The 24826-nt window shown below is 43.1% G+C and overlaps 1 protein-coding gene across 2 annotated transcripts in view; it reads left to right on the top strand.

The window, feature by feature from the left end:
* The first annotated feature begins 5195 nt into the window (after nt 1-5195).
* The window catches only part of DRP2 (dystrophin related protein 2), a 33407-nt gene continuing 13776 nt past the window's right edge, over nt 5196-24826 (top strand). Inside the window, exons 1-12 of one of the 2 annotated variants that reach the window (XM_036305811.1) lie at nt 5196-5371; nt 11019-11182; nt 12933-13089; nt 14505-14625; nt 16647-16915; nt 17307-17453; nt 18165-18243; nt 19980-20040; nt 20354-20415; nt 21443-21517; nt 22969-23170; nt 23393-23478. In XM_036305811.1, coding sequence (XP_036161704.1) covers nt 5255-5371; nt 11019-11182; nt 12933-13089; nt 14505-14625; nt 16647-16915; nt 17307-17453; nt 18165-18243; nt 19980-20040; nt 20354-20415; nt 21443-21517; nt 22969-23170; nt 23393-23478 — 1540 coding nt within the window. In that variant the 5' untranslated portion in view covers nt 5196-5254. Of the gene's footprint in view, nt 5372-10019; nt 10123-11018; nt 11183-12932; nt 13090-14504; nt 14626-16646; nt 16916-17306; nt 17454-18164; nt 18244-19979; nt 20041-20353; nt 20416-21442; nt 21518-22968; nt 23171-23392; nt 23479-24826 lie in introns of those variants that run through there. The other variant, XM_036305812.1, reaches the window with a different exon arrangement.

Genomic DNA, 24826 nt, shown 5'->3' with positions numbered 1-24826 from the left:
ATATTCTTTCTCACCTTACATCAAAAGCACCTCTTCCATAGATACATCCTAAATCCCTTCAACTTAAAGGTGAACACTTCTTCCTCTGTGTCCTCTCATTGCATGCTTTCTTGTCTCACGGTACAAATCATTTTCTCTCTTAAGTTATACTTTTTTTGTTTATATGTCTTATTTCCTAAACTTGACCAGTTGGGGACCAAGTTGGATTCATCTCTGTTTCCTCATGGCCTCTGCAAATTGGACAAAGGAATAGGAAGAGAATCAGTATGTACAGATGGTAATTAGGGACAGGATGGAGATAAATAGAGGGTCAGAAAGAATATTCTTTGTGTAGAACAAAGAGTACTGGACAGGAGTCAGGAGGCCCAGGTTCACTTGTGTCTCAGCATCTTTCATCTGTCAGATGGGATTATAATTCTGGTTGGGCCAACCTTACCAGGTTGCACTGAGGATCAAGAAAGACAGTACAGCAGCATGTAAAGCATGCTATACAAATACAGGGAATGCTAAAGTTTTAATGTGTGGCAACTCTGAAACATTAACATTTTATAAATTAGGAAACCAAGATCTGGAGAGGTGAAATGACTTGAAGTCACAGTTAGTGGCAAAGTCTGAAAATACCCGAGGCTAGTCATGCTAGAACCAGGAGGAGTATATTGCTGCCTGCATTGGGATTGGAAGCTCCAAGTACTCTAACTCCTGGGTTTGGTTTATTTTTGTTTGTGAACAATCAATTATAATTCAGGAAGTTAATCTGTAAGTGAATCTCAAAGGAGAAAAAGAGATAGTTTGTGACATAAGAAATACACCTGGCCACAAAAAAAATGTAGTGGGAGAGTTAAATGTCTCTAATAATTAAGGAAATACAAAGCAATCTTCAAGATGCCATCATCACAAATTTGGGAAAGATATTTTTAAAATAAGATCATGTCACTGTTGGCAAGTGTGCTGGAAAACTAGCACTCTCATACATTGCCAGTGGTAGTATAAAGTGATCTAACTTTTTTTTCTAGAGCAATTTAGAACTATGCATCACAGCTGAAATTGGTTCATACCCTTTGATCCAGGAATTCTCCCTTCTAGGAAATTATCCCAAGGAAAGAATTATAAATATTCACATGGCTGTCCATTGCAGTGTGACTTATGTCTAACTATAATGATATATCCATTCAATGAAATGGTATACAATAATGATTACAGCTGACATTTATTGAGCAGTGTACTATTTCCAGACACTATCCTAAGTTTTAGTCATTAGAACAATTTTAATCATTAGAACAATTCTATGAGGGAAGTATTGTTGTCATCCCAATTTTTCAGATGACATTGAAGTACAGAGAGATGAACTTGTCCCAGACCACACTGCTATTTGGTTGAATAGTATGAATTTGACTCTAGGTTTGTCTGATGCCAAAGCCCATGGCCTCAACAACACCACTCTATCACGTTTGCTGCCATTAAGAAATCATGTTTTAGAGGAATAGTTAGTGACATTCTAAAGTGATTGTGATATAAATGGCAAATGAAAAAAGGCACAATACAAAATTAAGTATATATATATATATATATATATATATATATATATATATATATATAATCTCCTATGATGACAATTTTATTTTTAAAGTATATGTATATATTTTTTCATAGTAAAACTATGTAGGGCTTCAAACCTTCAAACCTGCTAGTAATGGTAATTTCTGGATGGTAGTATTTATTATAGATTAGTTTTATTTGCATCCTTATAATTTTTGTGTTTTCCAGTTTTTCTATGAAAAACATGCACTACTTGTGTAATTGGCAAAAATGAAAATGTTAATATAAAAAGGGGTCTGAAAACAAGCCTTTTTAGTTTTATTCTTATAGTGCATTCTTAGCAATACTTCATTTTTACCTGAGGTACTAACTCTTTTATGTTAGTGTTGGATCAGAGGGGAGCCACCTTTTAAACTATTCTTTGGGGAATTTATTTGGGGATGAGGAGTTATGTAGCTGTGTAATATCTAGGGAATTTGACTACAAGAAAGTGTCCATAAATTTTTGCACCTTCATCATCTGTAGTGATTCCCATCATCTGTAGTAATTCCCAATGTTTGGACCATAGACCCCTGAGTGGAGGGAAGGGTGTTTAATGCAAGGAGTCTACAGATCAGATCTTTAAATGAATAAGTGTTGCCCTGGCTGGTTTGTTCAGTGTTTAGAGCATCAGCCCACAGACCGAAGGGTCTCAGGTTCGATTCCTGGCCAAAATAACATATCTCGGTTGCAGTTTTGTCCCTAGTCCCTCTCGTGGCATGTGCGGGAAGCAACCGATTGATGTGTCTCTCTCATGCCAATGTTTCTCTCTCTCTCCTGCTCCTCTCCCTCTCTTTCCCTCTCTCTAAAAATTTAATGGAAAAATATTCTTGGGTGAGGAATAATAATAATAATAATGCTATCATTTAAAAAAATAGATAAGTGTTTTTTCTCACTCTGTATGTACTTAAAATACAGCTACTATTGTAGATATGAGTGGGTGAAGTGTGATTTTCTTAAGCTTAAGAAGGGACTCTTTCTTATACCTAAAGTGTTGGGTACCACTGAAATAGAGACTAAAAATGATGGTTATTGAATCATCAGCATCAGGAATTAAATATGCTTACTTCCTGTCCTTTGGGATCAGGGTTCGCATGTCTTTGCCCAGCACTATTATCATTTGCAAACATTGTCTTTGCTACCCATTCTCATTACATTGGTGTATAGTCACTAAGCTGTCAATTGGTTTAAGCATCTAATTTTTTCACTCATATCTTCCTTTTATAAGCTTACTGACTAACATATAAAGCTGACTGTCTCAAGCATAGCTTATTATGGAACACTGCTCTCACCCCCACCACACCAAATTTGCTCCTTCTCTCTCTTACTATCAACAACATTATCCACCCAGCTCCCAAATTAGAAACCTTTGTCTTCTTCACTTCCCTCACCCTTCACTTTGCATCCAGTTGATCACAGAGCCCAATGTATTTAATCTCTTCAGTATATCTCAAAGCCATGCTCTCTGTTTCATCCTCACCACAACTGCCTGCCTATTGTAACAGCTTCTCAATGGGTTCTTTCCCTGGGAGAATCACTTCACAAGGCAGCCAGAGGCTCTCTCTAAAATGCAAATCTGGTCATGTCATTCCCTGGCTTAAAGTCTTCAGTGCCTCCCTGTTGTCTGCAAGACAAAGCCTAGAAGCCTCTGTTTGTCATTCAAGGCACGGCCCAATCTGGCCACAGCCTCATTTTCCAACCTCATCAGCGACTTCCCATAAGGCACCTGCCTTGTATTCTGATCACATCATACATTTTATTTTCATGCTGTTTAGGATGTTCTTTTTGTTTTATCTTCTCTGTCTAATGACAATTCAACTTCTATTTCTTGACTCACCTCAAGTATATTTCCTCTAGGAGAGACTGTTCCTGACCTGACCAGGTAGAACTCACCTCATCTACCCCTTCACTCCATCCCATCAATACTTCTACTATTATTATTATTATTTTGGTCAGGTTGTTTTTTAATACTTCTATTATTAATGCAAGTTACACTTTATGGCCTGATTTTCCCCACATCTGTTCTTTCTGTATGTAAACTCCTCATGGGGCAGGCACCATGTCTTTTTCATCTCTGTGCCTCCTAACTCTAGCCATACTGAACTTTATAATTATAATTATACTTTGAACATGTTAAGGTTTTTTTGCACAGATGGATCCCTCTGGTGAGACTGCCCTTCTCCCTTTCTCCCCTTCTCTGCAAAGGCAAACATCTACTCATCCTTCAAGACTCACCTCATGGACGGACCTGGAGAGTATTATACTAAGTGAAATAAGCCAGTCAGAGAAAGGCAAGCACCATATTATTTCACTTATTTGGGGGAATCAAATGAACCAAATAAATAAACAAACAAAATAGAAACAGACTCAAAGAAGAAAGAACGACAGCTGTTAGAGGGGAGGGGGCTTGGGGAGCTGGGCGAAAAAGGTGAAGGGATTAAGAAAAGAAAACTCATAGACACAGATAACAGTATGGTAATTACCAGAGGAAAATGGGGGTGGGGGAGGTAGGAGAGGGGAAAGGGGGACAAATGCTGATGGACGGAAACAATTTGGAGTGGTGAACACACAATACAATATACAGGTGATATATTATAGAATTGTACCCCTGAAACCTATATAATTTGATTAACCAATGTTACCCCAATAAAATCAATAAAAATATTTTATTTATTTATTTTTTTAATCCTCACCTGAGGATATTTTTCTTTTTCTTTTTTTTTTTTTAAATATATTTTATTGATTTTTTACAGAGAAGAAGGGAGAGGGATAGAGAGTTAGAAACATTGATGAGAGAGATTGATCAGCTGCCTCCTGCACGCCCCCCACTGGGGATGTGCCCGCAACCAAGGCACATGCCCCTGACAGGAATCGAACCCGGGACCCTTGAGTCCGCAGGCTGACTCTCTATCCACTGAGCCAAACCGGTTAGGGCAGGATATTTTTCTATTGATTTTTTAGAGAGAGTGGAAGAGAGAGGGAAAGACAGAGAGAAATACATTGATTGGTTGCCTCCTGCACATGCCCCGACCAGGGCCCAGGCCAGGGAGGAGCCTGCAACCAAGGTACATGCCCTTGACCAGAATTGAACCTGGTACCCTTCAGTCTGCAGGCTGACACTCTATCCACTGGGCCACACTGTCGAGGGCTAAAAATATATTTTAAGAAAAGATTCACTTCAAACACAGTCTTTCTGATATCTTTGCATGTTCTTAGATAGAATTAATTGTTTTCCACTGTGTTCTCTCCTAGCCTTCTGGTCAAATTTTAATTATACCACTTGCCACATAAGCAGTTTATTATAATTATAAACTTACATGGCTGCCTCCTACCCTACCCCCATCCCTAGGCTGTGAGATGTCAGACAGCAAATCATCTTTGTATTTCTAGCACAAAATATAATGAATAAACAATAAATACTTCCTTGATCAATAATTAGACAAAGTCTTTTATGGTACATGGTTACCTGGAAAAAAACTATTGGGTAGGTCAGTAAGCTTTGAAAACTCATTAATACCACTGATGGAAGCACCTCTAGGTGAGAGCTGGATTGATTGATTGATAGGGCTTTTCTAGGTCTTAACTAAATCTTCCCTTGTTTTTCTTCCAGGTGCTTATGATCAACGGTGGGTGCACTGCCCATCCTCACCGCCCCCCACCCCCATGAGCCTTGGTTCTGATGCAACCTATGGTCATGCAGGGATGCCCTTACACCTTCCCACGATGTCATGAGTGGCCAGCCACTGACCATTTCCATCATAGCAACAGCCTCCGAAGTACCTACCCCAAGCTTCAGGTAAGAAGCCAGTAGCAAAAGGAGAAAAAGTGAATACAGGATCTGTATATGTTCTTGTGGGTGTCCATGCTTCCTAAAGCTCAGGGGCACTCTTCATATACATGAAACCCCTTGGATAGCACATGGCCTCCTTCTGGCCTGTCCCTTGTCATTCATGAGGCATTTTAGGGGAGGGAGGATTGGGCACGGAAATGTACTGGGCTGGGCAAGCCAAAGCCCACAATGGCTGAGGGGGCTGGTTTCATGTTAACTTCCAAGGGGCGTTCCAGAAGACCGTATTCGTGCAGGGCACAGTCTAGGCAGGACCTTCCTTTACCTTGGCTTCTCTGTGGCATACCTCATATTCTACACCTCCTTCCATTTGCTCCTCTCAAGTACCTAGCCTTACTTGAAACTCCTGACTCAGCCCCACTAAAAATCCCCTGTGCCTGATACCTGCTTCTTCTCTCTCCTCCTCTAGGAGTGTAGTTGTGGTACTGTGTGTGCCTGCTTGTGTATGTTGGTAGGTAGGCAGACAATGTGTGAGAGGCAGTAATCCTGAAGAGGGCAGCCGGAGAGGCCATGGGAAAATTGAACTGACAAGGGAGAAGCATAAGCATATTTTGGCTTGCCCTACAGTGCCTTGGGGTCCAGAGGCCAAGAGGGTGTAAGAAAATACTATATCTCCTAGTTTCTCACAGGTGGGCTGCTGTGCTAAAGCATTGCTGGAGGTACAGACAGCAGATGAATATACAGGGAGAAGGAAGGAAGGAAGGAAGGTGGTAGAAATGGAGAATGTGAGTGCCGGGGAGCCCATTTTGGGGGAGAATAGTGAGGGAGAGTTAAAGTCCAGAGAGGCATAAGATCCAGGTTCTCCTGAGCTATTTTCTCCACATCTAGCCAGAGAGAAAGTGCTACATCTAACATGTTCTCAAAGTCAGTGTCAACTTAGAGTCCCTGAGGGAGAACCAAGATGGCGGCTTAGGTTAACGCCGGAGTTTGCTGCTTTGAACAACTATTTCAAAAGTGAAACCAAAAAATGGAACAGACATCACCCAGAACCACAGGAACGCTGGCTGAGTGGAAGTCCTACAACTAGGAGGAAAGAGAAACGCATACAGACACTCAGAGGAGGCGCAGTGCTGAAGTCAAATTCTGAGGTGCGGAGTGCGCGGAGCGGGCTGGCGGCGGAGGGCGCGGTTGGCGTTTTCAATCGGGAGGGAGTCGCAGACTCTGAGCTCCAGATACGGGCGAGTCTTTAGGGACCCAGACTCAAACGGGAGAAGCGGGACTGTCTGGCTTCGGTCAGAGCGAGTGCAGCTTTCTCTCTGAGCTTTGCAGCGGGTGCTGGGACTCAGAGAGGCAGAGCCCCTGGGGACAGGACTGAGAGCCGCCATAACTGCTCTCTCTGGCCCACCCTGTTGATCCTGTGCGACCCGCCCCGCCCAAGCCCTGCACAGAGGCTTTTGCCGGATAGCCTCAGGCAAAGGCTAGATTAGCACCTCCCTAGAGGACAGAAGTTCTCTCACTGCTGACACAGCTGATTCTCATAGCCACTTGGCCTGGAGGTCAAACCCTCCCTGGAATTAGCTACAACAATCAAGATTTAACTATAAGACTGCGAACAAAGACCACTAGGGGGTGCACCAAGGAAGCATAACAAAATGCGGAGACAAAGAAACAGGACAAAATTGTCAATGGAAGATATAGAGTTCAGAACCACACTTTTAAGGTCTCTCAAGAACTGTTTAGAAGCCGCCGATAAACTTAATGAGATCTACAAGAAAACTAATAAGACCCTCAATCTTATATTGGGGAACCAACTAGAAATTAAGCATACACGGACTGAAATAACGAATATTATACAGACTCCCGACAGCAGACCAGAGGAGCGCAAGAATCAAGTCAATGATTTGAAATGTGAGGAAGCAAAAAACACCCAACCGGAAAAGCAAAATGAAAAAAGAATCCAAAAATGCGAGCATAGTGTAAGGAGCCTCTGGGACAGCTTCAAGCGTACCAACATCAGAATTATAGGGGTGCCAGAAGATGAGAGAGAGCAAGATATTGAAAACCTATTTGAAGAAATAATGACAGAAAACTTCCCCCACCTGGTGAAAGAAATGGACTTACAGGTCCAAGAAGCGCAGAGAACCCCAAACAAAAGGAATCCAAAGAGGACCACACCAAGACACATCATAATTAAAATGCCAAGAGCAAAAGATAAAGAGAGAATCTTAAAAACAGCAAGAGAAAGAAACTCAGTTACCTACAAGGGAATACCCATACGACTGTCAGCTGATTTCTCAACAGAAACTTTGCAGGCCAGAAGGGAGTGGCAAGAAATATTCAAAGTGATGAATACCAAGAACCTACAACCAAGATTACTTTATCCAGCAAAGCTATCATTCAGAATTGAAGGTCAGATAAAGAGCTTCACAGATAAGGAAAAGCTAAAGGAGTTCATCACCACCAAACCAGGATTATATGAAATGCTGAAAGGTATCCTTTAAGAAGAGGAAGAGGAAGAAAAAGGTAAAGATACAAATTATGAACAACAAATATGCATCTATCAACAAGTGAATCTAAGAATCAAGTGAATAAATAATCTGATGAACAGAATGAACTGTTGATTATAATAGAATCAGGGACATAGAAAGGGAATGGACTGACTATTCCTGGGGGGGAAAGGGGTGTGGGAGATGCGGGAAGAGACTGGACAAAAATCGTGCACCTATGGATGAGGACAGTGGGTGGGGAGTGAGGGCGGAGGGTGGGGCGGGAACTGGGAGGAGGGGAGTTATGGGGGGGAAAAAAAGAGGAACAAATGTAATAATCTGAACAATAAAGATTTAATTAAAAAAAAAACAAAAAAAAAACTTAGAGTCCCTCAGTGCACCTACCTCTTCCCCAGAGTGGGACTTTCATAGGATCAAGGGATCGAGAAGCCTGGGCCCTTTCAAAAGATTTGCCCTGTTCATTGTCTACCCCCTTCAAGCTTCACAGCCTAGGCACAGGGACCTGAGGGCTTCATTTTATGATTGACAATGGTGAGACCACCTTTTCTCCTCTGCCACTGTCCAATCACTTCTCTTCCTTCCCGATGGCCCCGACTTTGTCTTAAAGTTTCAAGAGATGAGGAAAGAGCCCTGTGGGGAGTGGGGTTGAGAAGCAAATATCTTGGCCAGATGTAGGAAGCCATTGATAGGGAAAGAAGACAATTATTGTTCAGTATTTACCTATTGTTTGCCTGTCTCTGCTACATGGACTTGTGAGTATAAGGGGGAACTAGGAGGGGAGGACAGGGTGAAGGAACATAGTAAGGGAGCCAAGTAGGGGGTTAGGAGACTAAGAAGAAGGCTAGAGGGAATGAAAGACTAACATGGGTGGAGCCAGCTCATTGTAGGCACTTCCTACAGTACCAGGAGAAGTTGGTTGTGGCTGGGTCACAAGGGACCATTTCTAACTCTGGGGCATTCCAAGTCCAGGAGAATCTGCAAGACTGGATTGAGCCCAATTATCCCAGCATAAGCAAAGCTGTGACCTGGAATGAGAGCCACTCTCCATGCTTAGCCTACCATCAGTTGCCATCCCCCATCCATCCCAGACTCTCAGAAAGGGTCAGGCAGCTGCTCCAAGTATTCCTGTAGGTGGGCCTCAGCATGGAAACAATGTAGAACTGTGGAAAGCCCAGAAGACTCTGTGGGAGATAAATAAGGATGGGAACAGAACCCTTTTTGGTAAAAATGAAGTGTTTCCCTTAGTGCTGAGGGGTGGGAGTCTAGCTTGGGAATGTTAACCTTTCCCCAGGCAAGTCTGCTGGAAAATGAGGGTGTTCACATACAGAAGGGACCCTGCCTGTCAGACCAGTGGCCCAGGGCAGCACAGGCAAGGCACAAGAGACTCTCTAGAACTGGGTCCCTACATAGAGCTGCTCACTGCCATTTTGCCCTTTCCTTCCCCTGCAGAGGTTCAAGGCTGTCCATAGACCATCCATTTCCCTCTGGCCTTAGAGTGCGGTGGGATGTCTGGGAGGGGGGGTATGACTTTACTCCTACCCATCTCTGCATTCCAAAGGCAGGGCAGAGCACCCCCATGTTTTCACAGTGGGCTCAGATGAATCTTCTGCTGCCCAACAACCTGATCCTGCTACCCCACGGCTCTGTCCCCAGTTGTGACACACATATTCCTCACTGCCTCTAAGGACACTTACTTCATCAAAGACAAGGCTTATTTCCAAGCCCATCCTCCTAGCAGACCTTTGGGAAATTGCTTATCAGAGAGGTTTGTCACCAAAGTGGTCTGATCCTTTCCTCCACCTCAGGGGAGAGATGGGCCTGGAAGCAGAGTGAATCCTTTGTGTCTTCCACAGCAAATGAAAATAAGTCATCAGGCACTACTCTCTGCATGCCCCTCCTCAGCACCATGGAATGCCCAGTCCCACTCCTGCCATCCTTGCCAGCTTGGGAGGGCCCTCCTGGCCCCGGTGTGGCGGGCCCAGTTGGGAGTGAGCCGGAATTCCCTAGGGACAAAGCTCTGATTCACCGGCTAAGCCCTTACATAGCCGCCCCCTCAAGATTCCTGGGGGGTCAGTAAACAAACAGGGTGACAGCTCCCACCTCTGGCCTGGCGAAGCTCTGCCTGCCCTCTCTGCGGGAGCCTGCTCAGAGCCTGTCAAGACTGCCTGTGGCTCACCAGGCATTGGGTCTGGATTCGTGCTGAGGGATAATCATGGAGCTGCTCCATCCTGCAACGGAGTCCCTGCAGCACAGGTAGTGTCAGCTCTTTGGGATGCAGGGTGACTGAGTTAAGAGTTTTGCCCCAGAACCTGGCTGCGCCCTCAGTTCCCTATTAGTATGTGGCTGCAAGCTGTGGTTTTAATGGTATGGTTGGTTTTCTAAATTGCCTGGAGAGTCTTGTGTGGGAAAGAAGTCTGGGGGGGAAGGAAACTAGATTATCTCAGCCACAAATGGGACTGTATTCTTCCCAGAGAAGGCAAGCAGGTGGACAAGCAGGCAGTAGGTTTCCCGGGGCTTGGGTGAAGAGGCTAAGCTGAGATTTCCTCCTCCACACTCCCCCTTCCTCCACCCCTACTGCCCCCCTTGTTGAGCAGTCTTGACATTGTGTTGGAGGCAGCTAACTTCTTAGGGCTATTTGGCATAACCCCATTCATCCAAACCCTACATTACCCCAAAGAGCGACAAGTGATGGGCTGTGGGCTTGGGTACCCGAGATTTTGGCAGACTCCATGGCTGGTCCTCTTAGCTGCCCACTCTGGCCGGAGCTTTCTTTTCCAGAGGTTGGGTAAAGGATGGGACCCTGAAATAGGAACTTACAGCTCATCTATTTCTGTGGTTGCCAGCATTTGGGGAAATTCTGAGCAGCTCTTACCTAATGCAGGGACTTCCAGGTTCACACCTGGGCAGTAGTCCTGGCAGAATTTACAATAATAAGAGTAATACTATAGTAATCAGCAGCCATATGTGACTGACCTATAACAAGAGTGGACCTTGCAATGAACAGAGCCACCGAGTCTTTATCTCACCCCCAAACATACCCTGGAACAAACCCTTATCTTTCCTTGTTCACACCTGTCCCACCCTTGTCTTCCTACAGACCAGGGTGAGGCACACTCCAGGGGTCACAGGATGTCTATATTTCTGTCCAGGTTAGAGCTGCTGCCATCTCCTCTGTACCTCCTCAGGATGGTGCTGGGGTTTTCTGCCTAAGCACAAAGCTGTTCAATGGGTCTGTTGGTACCTCTGGACCCCTGGAACCATCAGCCATGAATCTGTGTTGGAATGAAATCAAGAAGAAGTCTCACAACCTCCGGTAAGGCCTGCTCCCTACAAATAGGGGCCGTAGGAACCTGGCTTGGACAGTGTTGGGCTCCTTTTACTGCTGCAGCCTGTCATTCTCCTCTCAGCCTGTACCTCACCCTTTCATTAGCCTAACTGTCTCCTTCTCCTCCCTTTCCTTCTCTGGCACTGGAGGAAAAACCTAGGTCAGAAATCAGGAGACTTGGATTTGAGCCTCAGGTTTAAGTAGCTGTGTCACCTTGGCTAAGTGGTTTTAGTTATCTGACTTTTAGCTTCCATTTGTTTGGATTATTTTTAAGGAAAAAAATGGGTGAAGGAATAATACCTGTCCTACCTACCTCACAGTGTTGTCATGAGAATTCAACTAAGATATGAAAATGCTTGCTAAACTTAAAAGCACTGATATATAAATGAAAGATATGATTATTTCCTCCTCCTCTTTGCATAACTGTTCTCCCTCTTGGTAGATCTCATCTGCTCTCTCTCCCATTCTTTCATCCCTCTTCTCCAGAAGTAGGGAACCTTTTTTCTGCCAAGGGCTATTTGAATATTTATTTGTGGGCCATACAAAATTATCAGCTTAAAAAATTAGCCTGCTATATTGGTCAAACATTTAATTAACTCACCCCTAATGCCTTGGCGGGGCCAGACCAAATTATTTTGAGGGCCTTATATGGCCCTCAGGCCGGATGTTCCCCACCCCTGCTCTATTCCCATCCACTCGTTATTAACCCACCTAGTGCTCCGCAACTGAGGACAATTCAGTAAGAGCTGGAAGGCAATTTCTATATCAGTTGTTCCTTTTTTCCCTACCCCTACTGTATCCCCCACCCCACACTTTTCTTCTCCACACTATATCATCAAAGCCCAAACCTATAGTTTCTGGTAAGCTCTAGTAGGGATGAGGCAGTGTGGAGAAATTGAAAAAAATGCAGGCTCTGGAGTCAGATAAAACTAAATGCAAATTAAAACTCTATTAGTGACTTAACTATGTGATCTTGAGTAAATTACTTAACCTCTCTGGGCAGTACTATAGTAGTGCCTACCTATAAAGTTGCTCTGAGAATTAGTGGAAACAAAAATTTAGGGAAAGGGCTTGGCCCAGGTAATATGGAGGCAATGCATCATTATTGTTGCCAGCTAAGGGGAAGGGACTCGATGACTGCACACAGCCTAGGCTGGCCTCCAACTTCCCACCACCTGGACCTCAGCTCATGGTTCATTTGTGGGGAGAGGCTGACAGAGATGATTATACAGTGCACATTTTTAATATGCCATATGTTATACCTCTAGCCTATGTTGCTATTATTCTTTGGGACCCTTGGACCTCTTTTATTTGTATGCATCCTTGCACATGTGAGTGCCTACACTCAACCCCCTGACTTGCCCTTCCCACTTATTGCATCCTTCCCTGCTCAGAGATCAGGCTCCAAAAAGCCTCTGTGTATGAGCAGTTGGCATGAGTTGAGTTCCTCTAGGGCAGTGGTCGGCAAACTGCGGCTTGCGAGCCACATGCGGCTCTTTGGCCCCTTGAGTGTGGCTCTTCCACAAAATACCATGTGCGGGCGCACATGTACAGTGCGATTGAAACTTCGTGGCCCATGCACAGAAGTCGGTATTTTGTGTATATATATATATATATATATATATATATATATATATATATATATATATTAATGTTCCACATAAGTGTTTGTTTGGGAGAAAATGTTTTGCCACTTAAAAACAAGATGAAAATCATTGGTCTTACCCATTGTGTGCAGTGCTCGCCTAGAGGCCTTCTCAGACCACAGTGGAAAGCTTCAGCTCTCTCTCCAAGAGATTATTGACTGGCTCAGCCAAAAGGATGAGGAATTGTCAGCGCAGCTGCCCCTACAAGGGGATGTGGCCCTGGTGCAACAGGAAAAGGAGACACATGCGGTAGGTTCAAATTATGGAGGCCATGGTGTGTGCCTCTCAGTCGTGAAGAGATTGCTTCTACAGTATCCTGTCAGAAGGACACCCAGTCTCCGCTTACATACTTAAAGTAACAGGAAGTTGCATGCGGTCCTAAAGACCTGTGAATGGCACTCCACAGAGAAACTCAAATCTTTCCTCTCTCTTTCTCCTGTCAAATATTGGCCTCCCTTAAAATCATGCCATGATTTTTAGTGGAGCTGTGGAAAATAAACCTAATATAACATAAATTGAAAAACATAGGATACAAAAACATATACAGGTGGATCTCAATTATATAAAATATATATAAATGTTAGTACATGTATGCAAACATATAAAAACATAAGAAGGAAGTATATCAAAATATCCATAATGGTTAACAACTCTAGATTATGAAATTGGAGTTCTTTTTGATTTTTTTATACTTTTCTGAAACTTCTAAGATTTCTGTGACATATATTACCTTTATAATCAGAAAATAGCAACAGATTTCTAAAAATATATACAGATGCACTGAAAAAAATGATAATTATGTGACATGACAGATGTTAGCTAATGCTACAATGGCAACATATTGCAATATAAATGTATCAAGTAAATATGTTGTATACCTTAAACTTACACAATATCATATGTCAATTATATCGCAATTAAAAATACATACAAAATGGAATATAACACAACAAGAAAATAAACTATAATTTTGTGTCACAACATGGATGAATATTAAAGACAGTATGTTGATTGAAACAAAAGATACAAAAAGAGGATATACTGTATGATTCCTTTTATATAAAGTTCAAAAATGGAAAAACTAATTGGTGGAATTACAAGACAAAATAGTGGTTACCCAACGGGGGTGGGGGGGTGGGAGGGGTGGGGAGTATAAGATAGTGACCAGAAAGGGCCATGAGGGGCTCTTCTGGGATGCTAGTGGAGTTCTGTTTCTTGATCTCAGTACTAGTTATAGAGATGGAATCACTTAATGGAAATTCATTGAGATGTGCACTTTTGATTTTTTTACTTTTCCCTATGTATACTTCAATAAAAAGTTAATTAAAATCAATGTAATCTTGCTCATTCTGGTTTTGATTTATCTAAGCCCCTTACAGGGAACTTTCTCAGTCTTCTAAAGAACCCAAATTCCCAGCCCCAAGTCCCCACGATTCTCTCTGTGGCAAAGAGACGCATTTCATACTACATAGATGTTCCAGTGTCACAGTTATTCTTTCTTCTGCCTATAGGGAGGACTTTTTGTCTGGATAGGCCAAAGGTACATGACAATGCCACAGGATCAAGTTACACTGAGAAGAAAGGTTGTCAATTGTAGAATGGAATGTAAAGTGATTGATTGAAAGACTTTCCTTCCCTGTTGACTGTGTTGCTAAACTTCACAGACATTTATGGAAGATGTGAAGTCTCGGGGCCCCTATATCTACTCCGTGCTAGAGTCAGCTCAGGCCTTCCTGTCCCAGCACCCATTTGAGGAATTAGAGGAGCCTCGTTTGGAGAGCAAAGGTAGGTGGTCTTCCTTTCTTCACCCTTCTTCTTGAACTATGAACAACTAAACACCTTCCTGCCCTCCCCAAACTAATTTTCTCAGCTGTTACCTAGGAGGATAGCTTTCTCCTAGGAGTCCAAAGTTGGAGAGGAGAGATTCATACTACAAGAAAAAGCAAAGAGAACAGAGCCTGAAGCAGGGTACACCTACATTTGTCCCAAAGCTGTATGTGGCTCTGGAGCATCACATGTGGCCTTCTAATGAGTCATGAAAAAGAAAAAACAAAAGACTCAAATGCATTGAGCTGACTCCATCAATCCAAGTAGTAGTAGTGTCTTTTTAAAATATACGACTTTATTTCAACATAGAGAGAGACATGTGGTAATGCTCTAATCAACCAGCAAGTAAAAAGTTCTTTTTAAAATCTAAAAAGTTAGGTGATGACACTTGAGAAGAATTTTGAGTATGACTTTTTGATACTGACCCCAGTGACTTCTGGCACCTTTCCTCAATAGAGTGGGCCACTCTACATCTCCATATAAGGCTACTGGGATCTGTGGTGATTAGGTCTGAGTGGTTGCCTGGAAGGACCCTTCATTAGTTGAGCCCTTTGTCAATGCCATTGACCCTCTAATTTCCTTGAGCCCCTCAGTAGGAGGTTAGTTCTCAATTTACTGTCCATTGGGCTTTAGATAGGACAAACTCAAGAGAGAGCAGGACAGTTCCAGTTAGCCTAGCGGTGATGGCGAACCTTTTGAACTCGGTGTGTCAGCATTTTGAAAAACCCTAACTTGACTCTGGTGCCGTGTCACATATAGAAATTTTTTGATATTTGCAACCATAGTAAAACAAAGATTTATATTTTTGATATTTATTTTATATATTTAAATACCATTTAACAAAGAAAAATCAACCAAAAAAAGAGTTCGCGTGTCACCTCTGACACGCGTGTCACCTCTGACATGCATGTCATAGGTTCGCCATCACTGGCCTAGAGTTTAGAGATATGAATCTACTTCTGAGGGGAGGTCTGAAGGAGGAAGAAGAAACCTACAGTTTAGGAGCCTAGGTGGAAAAGTTGGGCATGTTACACTAACTTCTCTGGGGTTGGTCTTTCATGAAATGCATCCCTTCTTTGGATGGAAGTGGGCAGCAGACACTAATGCAAAATCACATTTCAGTGTTATGTAAATAGGACTCTGGATGATTTGCCTCACTGTGCCTCTTAAAATATTTTACTCATTTACCATGCCCATTTTTAAAGAATATGAGGAAATCCTCATGATATAATAGATGGAAAACAACATTATCTCTTGACTATGGTAGTGGATCCATGAGCCTACACATGTGATCAAATCGCATAGATCTAAACACACACACACACACACGACTAAAACTGGGGAATGCTAAACAAAATTGGTGGGTTGCATCCATGTTAATATCCTGGTTGTGAGAATGCACTATAGTTTTTCAAGATGTTATTGTTTGGGTAAACTGGGTAAAGAGTGCATGAGATCTCTGTATTATTTCTTACAACTGTATGTGAATCTATAATGATTTCAAAATAAAAAGTTTAATTTTTATTTTTTAAAAATATATTTTAATTGATTTCAGAGAGAAAGGGAGAGGGAGAGAGAGATAGAAACATCAATGATAAAAGAGAATCATTGACTGGTTGCCTCCTCCACACCCCACACCGGGGATCGAGCCCGCAACCCGGGCATGTGCCCTGACCGGGAATTGAACCGTGACCTCCTGGTTCATAGATCAATGCTCAACCACTAAGCCATGCTGGCTGGGCAGAAAGTTTAATTTTTTAAAAACCTGAATGTACAAAAGGAGCACAATCATGGGGAAATCTGTATTTGAATGATTACAGATTTGTTTGTGCAAAATGCATTTGTTTAAATACATGTACAAATGCATGCCCATGGGTGCACATGCTTGCACATCTTACAAAGGGCTGTCTTTGTCTCTGTTTTTCCATGGGCTTCCCCTGACTGGTTGGCCTAACCTGGCTTCCTGCCTGCCTTTGCAGATACCTCTCCCAGACAGCGGATCCAGAATCTTAGCCGCTTTGTATGGAAGCAGGCGACAGTGGCCAGTGAACTATGGGAGAAGCTGACAGCCCGCTGTGTGGACCAGCACCGCCACATTGAGCGCACTCTGGAGCAGCTGTTGGAGATCCAAGGGGCAATGGAGGAATTAAGTACTACTCTGACTCAGGCTGAGGGAGTCCGAGCCACTTGGGAGCCCATTGGGGATCTCTTCATTGATTCACTCCCTGACCACATCCAGGCTCTTAAGGTATATAGGCCCCCTCACCTGGCTACAGTCCACCCTGATACCTGACAATCCTCCCAGACACTGACAATGTTTCTGCTCCTGAGAGGCCATTGTTGACCAGCACTACAACCAAGCCTATCAATTTATGTGCTGGATTTGGGGGCTGGTTTTGCTGGAGTCTCCTCTGTCATCTACTGTCTTCTCTTTCTCTGATGTTTTCTGAGAGTAGGAAAGGAAGAGGATAAGGGCAGTGGCCACCTATATCCTATTCCTGTTACTCTAATAGGGAAGCACCTAGGTTGTTCTGTTGGATCAAAATCTTGGAGTGAAGAGGGAGGAGTTGAGGTGAATAACTAATAGTTTATCTTTCCCACTATCTGTCCACTGTGGGACTTGGGCTCTGATTCCACAGCTATTCAAAGAAGAATTCTCCCCCATGAAAGATGGAGTGAAGTTGGTGAATGATCTGGCCCATCAACTTGCCATTTCTGATGTGCACTTGTCAATGGAGAACTCCCGGGCCCTGGAGCAGATCAACATCCGGTGGAAACAGCTGCAGGTAGAGAACTCTTGAGTGAGCCATGGGGAAGAGCCTCAATATAACTAGGCTGGGGAGGAACTTCTCTAGACCCAAAGGAAGTGAAGGTGCATTGAAATGGGACCTACATAGGAGAAAAATTGTAATTTGGGGCTAGGTAACAGGCTTCTCAACCTCTAAGCTACAAGGAGTACTTGAAATGAGGATCTGAGAGGGACCTGTCTAATATGGATACTTAGAGTATACAGGGACAAAGAGTGACTGTGACCCTAGCTGTTTGCTCAGTGGTTAGAGCTTCATCCCACAGACTGAAGGGTCGCAGGTTTGATTCTGGTCAAGGGCACATACATTGGTTGCAGGCTCAATCCCTGGCCCCAGTTGGGAGTGTGCAGGAGGCAAACAATCGATGTGTCTCACATTGATGTTTCTCTCTCACTCTGTCTCTCCCCTTCCCGCTTACACTTTCTCTAAGAATCAATGGAAAAAAATACGCTCGTGTAAGGATTAACAAAACAACAAAAAAAGAGTGACTGTGGTCTGGAATTAGAGATGCTCATCTCTGACCTTTGGGAATGCTGTGGGAAAGCTAGCAGTTGGGTGATGGTGGGAGGAGCTGGAACCAGAGAAGAATCATTCTATGAGGGAGTTCACAAAGATTCTCAGAGGCACCTGGAAATCCCACACTAAATACCTGGAATGAATCCTCTCACTTCCTACCTGTTGTTTCCATAGGTGTCAGTTGGCGAGAGGCTTAAGCAGCTGCAGGATGCCCACAGGGACTTCGGGCCTGGGTCACAGCACTTCCTCTCCAGTACGTGAGACAAACTGGACTTTACTTAGCAGAGCCTCGGCCACCTTCCAGGAGATTCTACTGTTGTCCTTTGGGGACGTAGTGGGATCCCAGTATACCTTGACATTCTAGGCACAGTAAGGATAAAGGAGTGTAGCATAGTGTTTAAAAGGATAAGCTCTCAAATCAGAGAGACCTAGGTCTGAGACACAGCTCCTTGACTTAATAGCTGTGCAAGCTTGAAAAAAATAGTTTAACCTTTCTGAACCTCAGTTTTCCCATATATAAAAGGAAGTAAATATATTACCTAGCTCACAGGGTTATGGGAATTAATGACTTTATTTTTCAATAATATTCATTGAAAGCCTACTATGGACCAGGGACTCTTCTAGGCACTGAGACTACATCAGTGAATAAAACAGAGGAAAGTCTTTAGACCTATAGAGCTTAAATTCTAGTGAGGGAAGCCAGACCATAAACAAATAAGTAAAAACATATATGAGGCGAATTGGTGACAAGTGCTATGGGAAAAAGTGAAGCAGCTAAGGGATGAATAGGAAGTGATGAACTTAAAGCGGGGGAAGCATTGCAATTCTAAATAGAGTGGTCAGGAAAGGCCTCACTGAGAGTATGGCGATGAAGTGGAAACCTCAGGGAGGTAAGGGAATGAACCATGTGGATGTCTGAGGGAAGAGCATACCAGGGAAAGGAAACAGCAACTGCCAGGACCTTAAGACAGGGGCATGCCTAAGTGTCAGCAAGGAAGCTGGTGTAGAAGTGAGCAAGGGAGAGAGTGGGAGGTCAAAGTGGTGGCAAGAGGCCAGAGTACAGAGGGCCTTGTAGATTAGGGTAAGAACTTGGGATTTTATTCTAAATGGAATGCAGAACCTTGGAGGAGTTTGAGCAGAAGGATGACATGATCTGACTTATGTTTCAACAGAGTCAGAGTGTTGGGGACTGAGAGTAGGAACAGGGAGACTTCTTAAGCATATTGGAATAATCCAGGTGAGGGATTATAGTGACTCAGATCAGGGTGGTAGCGGTGGAGATGGTAACAATACAGATATGAAAATTTGATATGTACACAAAGCATTTAGAAGAGTATCTAGCACATAGTAGGAACTCAATAAATGTTAATGTCAGAACTATTGCTATTACAATCACTTGTATGTAGTTATACCTGCAGAGGGCTCTTGTACTCAGGGAAATAGCAATGAGGAGGTTGGTCAGGTAACAGCCTCTCCTGCAACATCAGAAGATAAAGACATGGAGCAGAGAGGGACATCCTTTAAAGAGTTCCTCACCATAAAGAAATGGACAGTACCATTCCCTATTGTTCCACAGGACTGAGTACCTTGACCTTGGGGAAGGGGTTTGAGCCCCAGGAGGAATGTAGATTCCACTTCATATCCATAGGAGCATGCCAGCTGCCTGTAGCTGAATGGATAGAAATGCCAGTCTGGTCGGGGAGAAGATTTTTAGGGTAACCGAAGTCAAGTATTCCAGTTCATGCCCTTGCCATGTCTTTGGCATATGAGGATATCAGTGACAACCTTCTCCTTTCGTTGCCCTAAGATCAAGGAGAGAAGTGTGTTTATTAGTTGCCCCACTCCAAGGGCCTGTTAAGATCTGGCAATGAGAGTCAAGCATTCCCTTTGGGGCTTGACCTCTCCTTAGGATGACAGAGCAGGGGCGTCTCTATGGGCCTGAGGAGCATTGGTGACCAGCTTCTTTCTCTTTCTCTTCTTCCTTACCAGCCTCTGTCCAGGTTCCCTGGGAAAGAGCAATTTCACCCAATAGAGTTCCCTACTATATCAAGTGAGTGACCGTCTGAATCAGAAGCAGCTCAGTTACCTGCCCACCCCCTCCCTCACCTGTCTTTTTCTCTACCTGTCCCTGTCACTCCTTATCTGTTTGAATTCCTTTATCCAGTCCAGTTTTTCCTCCTGCTCATCTCAAGAGCTCAAGATTCTACCTGGGTAAAGGTGATCCCTTGTGCTTTGGGATCTTCAGGGTTCAACCCTGGATCCTTCAGCTCCTTGCATCCAACCTATCGCTGAGTGGTGTGCGCATGTGTGAGGCGGGTGAGGGGTGGTGTGGCCCCTGGTGCTATTGATGCTTTTGTTTGTAGCCACCAGGCTCAGACCACATGCTGGGACCATCCCAAGATGACCGAGTTATACCAAACCCTGGGTAAGAATTCAGGGATCCTGTATAGGGTGGATATTCAGCTGTCTTTGTTTTATAAGAACAGGAGGGAATCCCGTTCAACAAGCAGGTGGGGATGGAAGTGAGTGCCTTGTCCTTTCTCCAGCAGCCTCCTTTCATTTCCCCTCTGCACCTCCCTCAACTGGAGGCTCTACATTCACCCTGGACCACTTTATTATCACATTAAAAACTTATGCTTGTAGACCTAAACCATATCTGTTTTGAAAGGCAGTTCCCAGGTGTAATGAATGTGACTCTCATGTGCCTTACCTTTGCTACTAACAGAGACTCACCATTAGGCTGCAAATTTTATTCATGTTGATGTATGTGAATTTAGTTCATTTATTTAACTGCTAGAGTGTCCCATTGTATACACCACAGTTTCTTTATCTAGTCTATTGTTGATAGACATTTGGCTTGTTTACAGTTTAGAGTTAATAAGAACAGTGCTGCTGAAGAGCTCTTGTGAATGTCTTCTGGTACACATATGTGTGTTTTTCAGACTACAGGTTTAATATTGTTTCAGTGTTATGACAAGCATTTTAAAAATTGAAACAAACTAGGAAATATGAAAGAAAGTGCTATAAATCTTTAATAAGAGTCTTATTTGATATTAATTTTATGTTTTTACTTTGTAAAATCTAGTAAGGTATTATTTCCTGAAATGTTTGGTTCAGTTATTTATACATACTCACATGAATGTATATATATTGGATCATGATGTAAAATGAATTTCTTACTGTGTGTCTTGGGCAAAAAACACTTGAAAATCACTGATCTGGATATATAACAGGCTGGGTTGTAGGAGACCTGAACGTTCAATTTTACTGGCTAATACCACATTGTATTCAGTTTACACTTCTACCAGCAGTTATTCATCCACATCTTTTGATAACACTTGTTATTGTCAGACTTTTATCTTTTGCCAATCTGGTGGGTGTGTAATGGTATCTTGTTGTGGTTTTAATTTGCATTTCCCTGATCTGAGTAGATCTCTTTTCATTCTCTGCAGCTGATCTGAACAACATTAAGTTCTCAGCTTACCGCACTGCCATGAAGCTACGCAGAGTTCAAAAGGCACTACGCTGTAAGTCTCCCATCACACTCCGTTATGGCCTTCCCCCTCTGCTTCTTTCCTTCTTCATCTGTGGTCTGTTTCCCACTTTCATCCTACCTTGGGCAGGGTTGTTGATTGACTTGGTGGGAACTCTCCAAAGGCTGGGATATCCTGGCTGTTGACACCTGCTCTTCCAGGGCCCTTCTCTTCTCCCAAAGTCCCAGACTTGTTTCCAAATTAACCCACAGCTATCCTCTTCCTTGTCCCTTCTTCCCTGTCCAACATGGATAATCAAGCAATTGTTTTATGGCAGGAAGTATCCCAGATGATGGTTTGGAACCACTGAGGGCTTGTATTCTTTTTAAAAAATATGCTTTATTGGTTTTAGAGATGGCGGGGGGGGGGCGCGGAGAGGAGAGGAGAGGAGGGGAGAGAGAGGAGAGAGAGAGAGAGAGAGAGAGAGAGAGAGAGAGAGAGAGAGAGATACTAGAGCAGTGGTTCTCAACCTTCTGGCCCTTTAAATACAGTTCCTCATGTTGTGACCCAACCATAAAATTATTTTCGTTGCTACTTCATAACTGTAATGTTGCTACTGTTATGAATCGTAATGTAAATATCTGATATGCAGGATGGTCTTAGGCGACCCCTGTGAAAGGGTCGTTTGACGACCAAAGGGGTTGCAACCCACAAGTTGAGAACCGCTGTACTAGAGAGAATAATTGATGAGCTTCCTCCTTCACACCTGCTACTGGGGATTGAGCCAGCAACTCGGCATGTGCCCTGACCAGGATTCAAACCTGCGACCTCTCCGTGCATGGGATGATCCTCAACCAATTGAGCCACACTGGCCAGTGTGGGGCTTGTATTCTTTTGTCATTTTGGGGTGATTGAATGTAGTAGCAGATCTGTTGAAGCAGATGCCAGTGGTTAGGGGACAACATGGTTGCAGATATAATGTGCTTTCTGGCCTTTCTCAGAAAAACTGTTTATTCAATCTTCCTGGCACATCTGGCTAGGCTGCTTCTAACATTGGGGGTAATTATAAAGTTCTCCTGAAGTATGTTACCCTTACCCAAGCACACTTGAGCCTTCATAACTGGTGACTACGTTCTTAGGACAAAATCTATGGACAAATCTATTTACAGATAAAATATGTATAAAGACAGAGAAATTTAAAATGGATTTATCCAACAAAATACAAAATGGATTTTTAAATATGAGTTTATTCATATCATACCATCTTGAAACTGATGTCAAAGAACATATGGGTATAGAAACATTTTGGGTTAATTTAGGAGGGTTTTGCTGTTTTCCCCTTCCTTCTAATGAGTGTCTTGGTAAAGAGCAAGCTGTGTCATTCTCACAAATGGTTTGTCTGGAAATTGAGTTAAACTTGGTGAAGATGGTTGCCTTATCTCCTTATCTAGCCCCTGGGATTCTTCTTTTGGCTATATTTTCTCCCCCTCTCCTTTCTTTCTCAGTGGACCTGGTCACTTTAACCACAGCTTTGGAGATCTTTAATGAGCATGATCTTCAGGCCAGTGAGCATGTGATGGATGTGGTGGAGGTCATTCACTGCCTGACTGCTTTATATGAACGGCTGGAGGAGGAAAGAGGCATCCTGGTCAACGTGCCACTCTGTGTGGACATGAGCCTCAATTGGCTCCTCAATGTTTTTGATAGGTAAGCACTGAAAACCCTGGCAGTCTCCAGGATGAAATTCAATGGGACATCTGGAGTGGACCTGGTGGGAAGGGGTTTCTCCCATGGTGGACTTGGACCCAACTCAGCTTGGGACATGGTTGGCACAGAGCCCTATTGAAGTCAATTCTGTGAGGGAAATGACTGCCAAGATGTTAACCCTTTACATATATTCATGTTCTCAGTCTCTTCTTTTAAACCTAGTGGTCGCAGTGGAAAGATGCGGGCATTGTCCTTTAAGACTGGCATTGCATGCCTATGTGGCACAGAAGTGAAGGAAAAACTGGAGTGTGAGTACAACTCCAAATTCTAGAAGTGGAGTAGGGTGGAGGGAGAGGTGTGGCGGGAGGAGAGATGGTATAAGACAAGCAGAAGGTAGGTCTTATGACTTAGCATAGGACTACTCAGGCTACCTTATGATACTTTCTGGGCCAGGCTGTTGCAAAGAACCTACAATAGCCAAAGACCAAGATGGGCCTAAGGCCTATTTTTATTGCCAGTATCACTCCAATGGGTCTGGTTTCTTCTAATCTGATGTAATTACTTTACCAGGATCTAAGTTAGCATCCTGGGGTACCCAGAGCCCGGACTTTATAGTTATATTTCCCTATAGCCTATAAGGCTTAGTACTCTCTAGTCTGGAGCTCAAGCCATGTCACACATTCTACTGAAGACTTTCTATGTGGATTACATGGGCAGGGTGCAATAATCCCCATTATTGGGCAGTGCACAGTATGTAATTCTGTATTTTTTAACCTCTCTGGTGTATAGTACCTTTGTCTTCTCCTCCATCTTTCATCTTTTGTGCAACATTTTTGTACTTTTCTATAGCAGCATCCTTAGTTGTCAAGTGCTTATAGTGTATTAACCACTGTACTAAATGTGGTGAGTGCTAGGTTCAATTAAACATGGTCCCTGCTTCAAGTGGTTTACAGTCCAGAGGAGGAGACAAAAGTACACAGAAAGCAATTTTACAGTGTTAATTAGACTAATCAGAATGGTAAAGGATATGTGCTATATCATGTCACAGAAGAGAAATGACAGCAGTCTGGGAAAACTTTACAAGGAAGGAAATCTTTCAGAGCATGTCCATAGCTATATTACTTATTTCTCCCAACATTACTTTGAGTTTGGTGGACGATGATTATTTATCTTCATTTTACAAGTAAGAAAACTTCAGTATAGTTTCATGACTTACCTAATGTTGTGCCAGCTAGTCAGTAATGGATCCATTATGAAAAGCCAGGCCCTTGTCTTCCATGTTTGTGTGTTTTCTAAGCCTTACGTGAGGTATGAAGCAGACAGACAATAATATTTGGAGGAGGTTTTCTAAGGGGGTGGTGGAATAGGAGAGTTCCCACAAGGGCAGATATAGTTCGTATTCAAATATAAGTACCACAGTCTATTCCACAATCACTTAGAGGTAATTCTTAAATGATCAAATGCTTTGAATTAGCTCCTCTTTTTAGATGATCCATGCCAGGGTTTCTTCCCAATTGTGTGGATAATTGAGAGAATACTGGAATATCAGACTACATAAGCTAGGGAAGACTAGCTGTAACTCATGTTCAGGCACAACTGAGCCCCATACACCCTCATCTTGCTTCTTGAGAATCTGTTTTCCCAACAGTATTATAT

This window comes from Myotis myotis, unplaced genomic scaffold, assembly GCF_014108235.1.
Source record: "Myotis myotis isolate mMyoMyo1 unplaced genomic scaffold, mMyoMyo1.p scaffold_m19_p_4, whole genome shotgun sequence".
NCBI lineage: Eukaryota > Metazoa > Chordata > Mammalia > Chiroptera > Vespertilionidae > Myotis > Myotis myotis.
The sequence above is the reverse complement of the archived record's forward strand: the minus strand, read 5'-3'. Positions and strand labels throughout refer to the sequence as shown.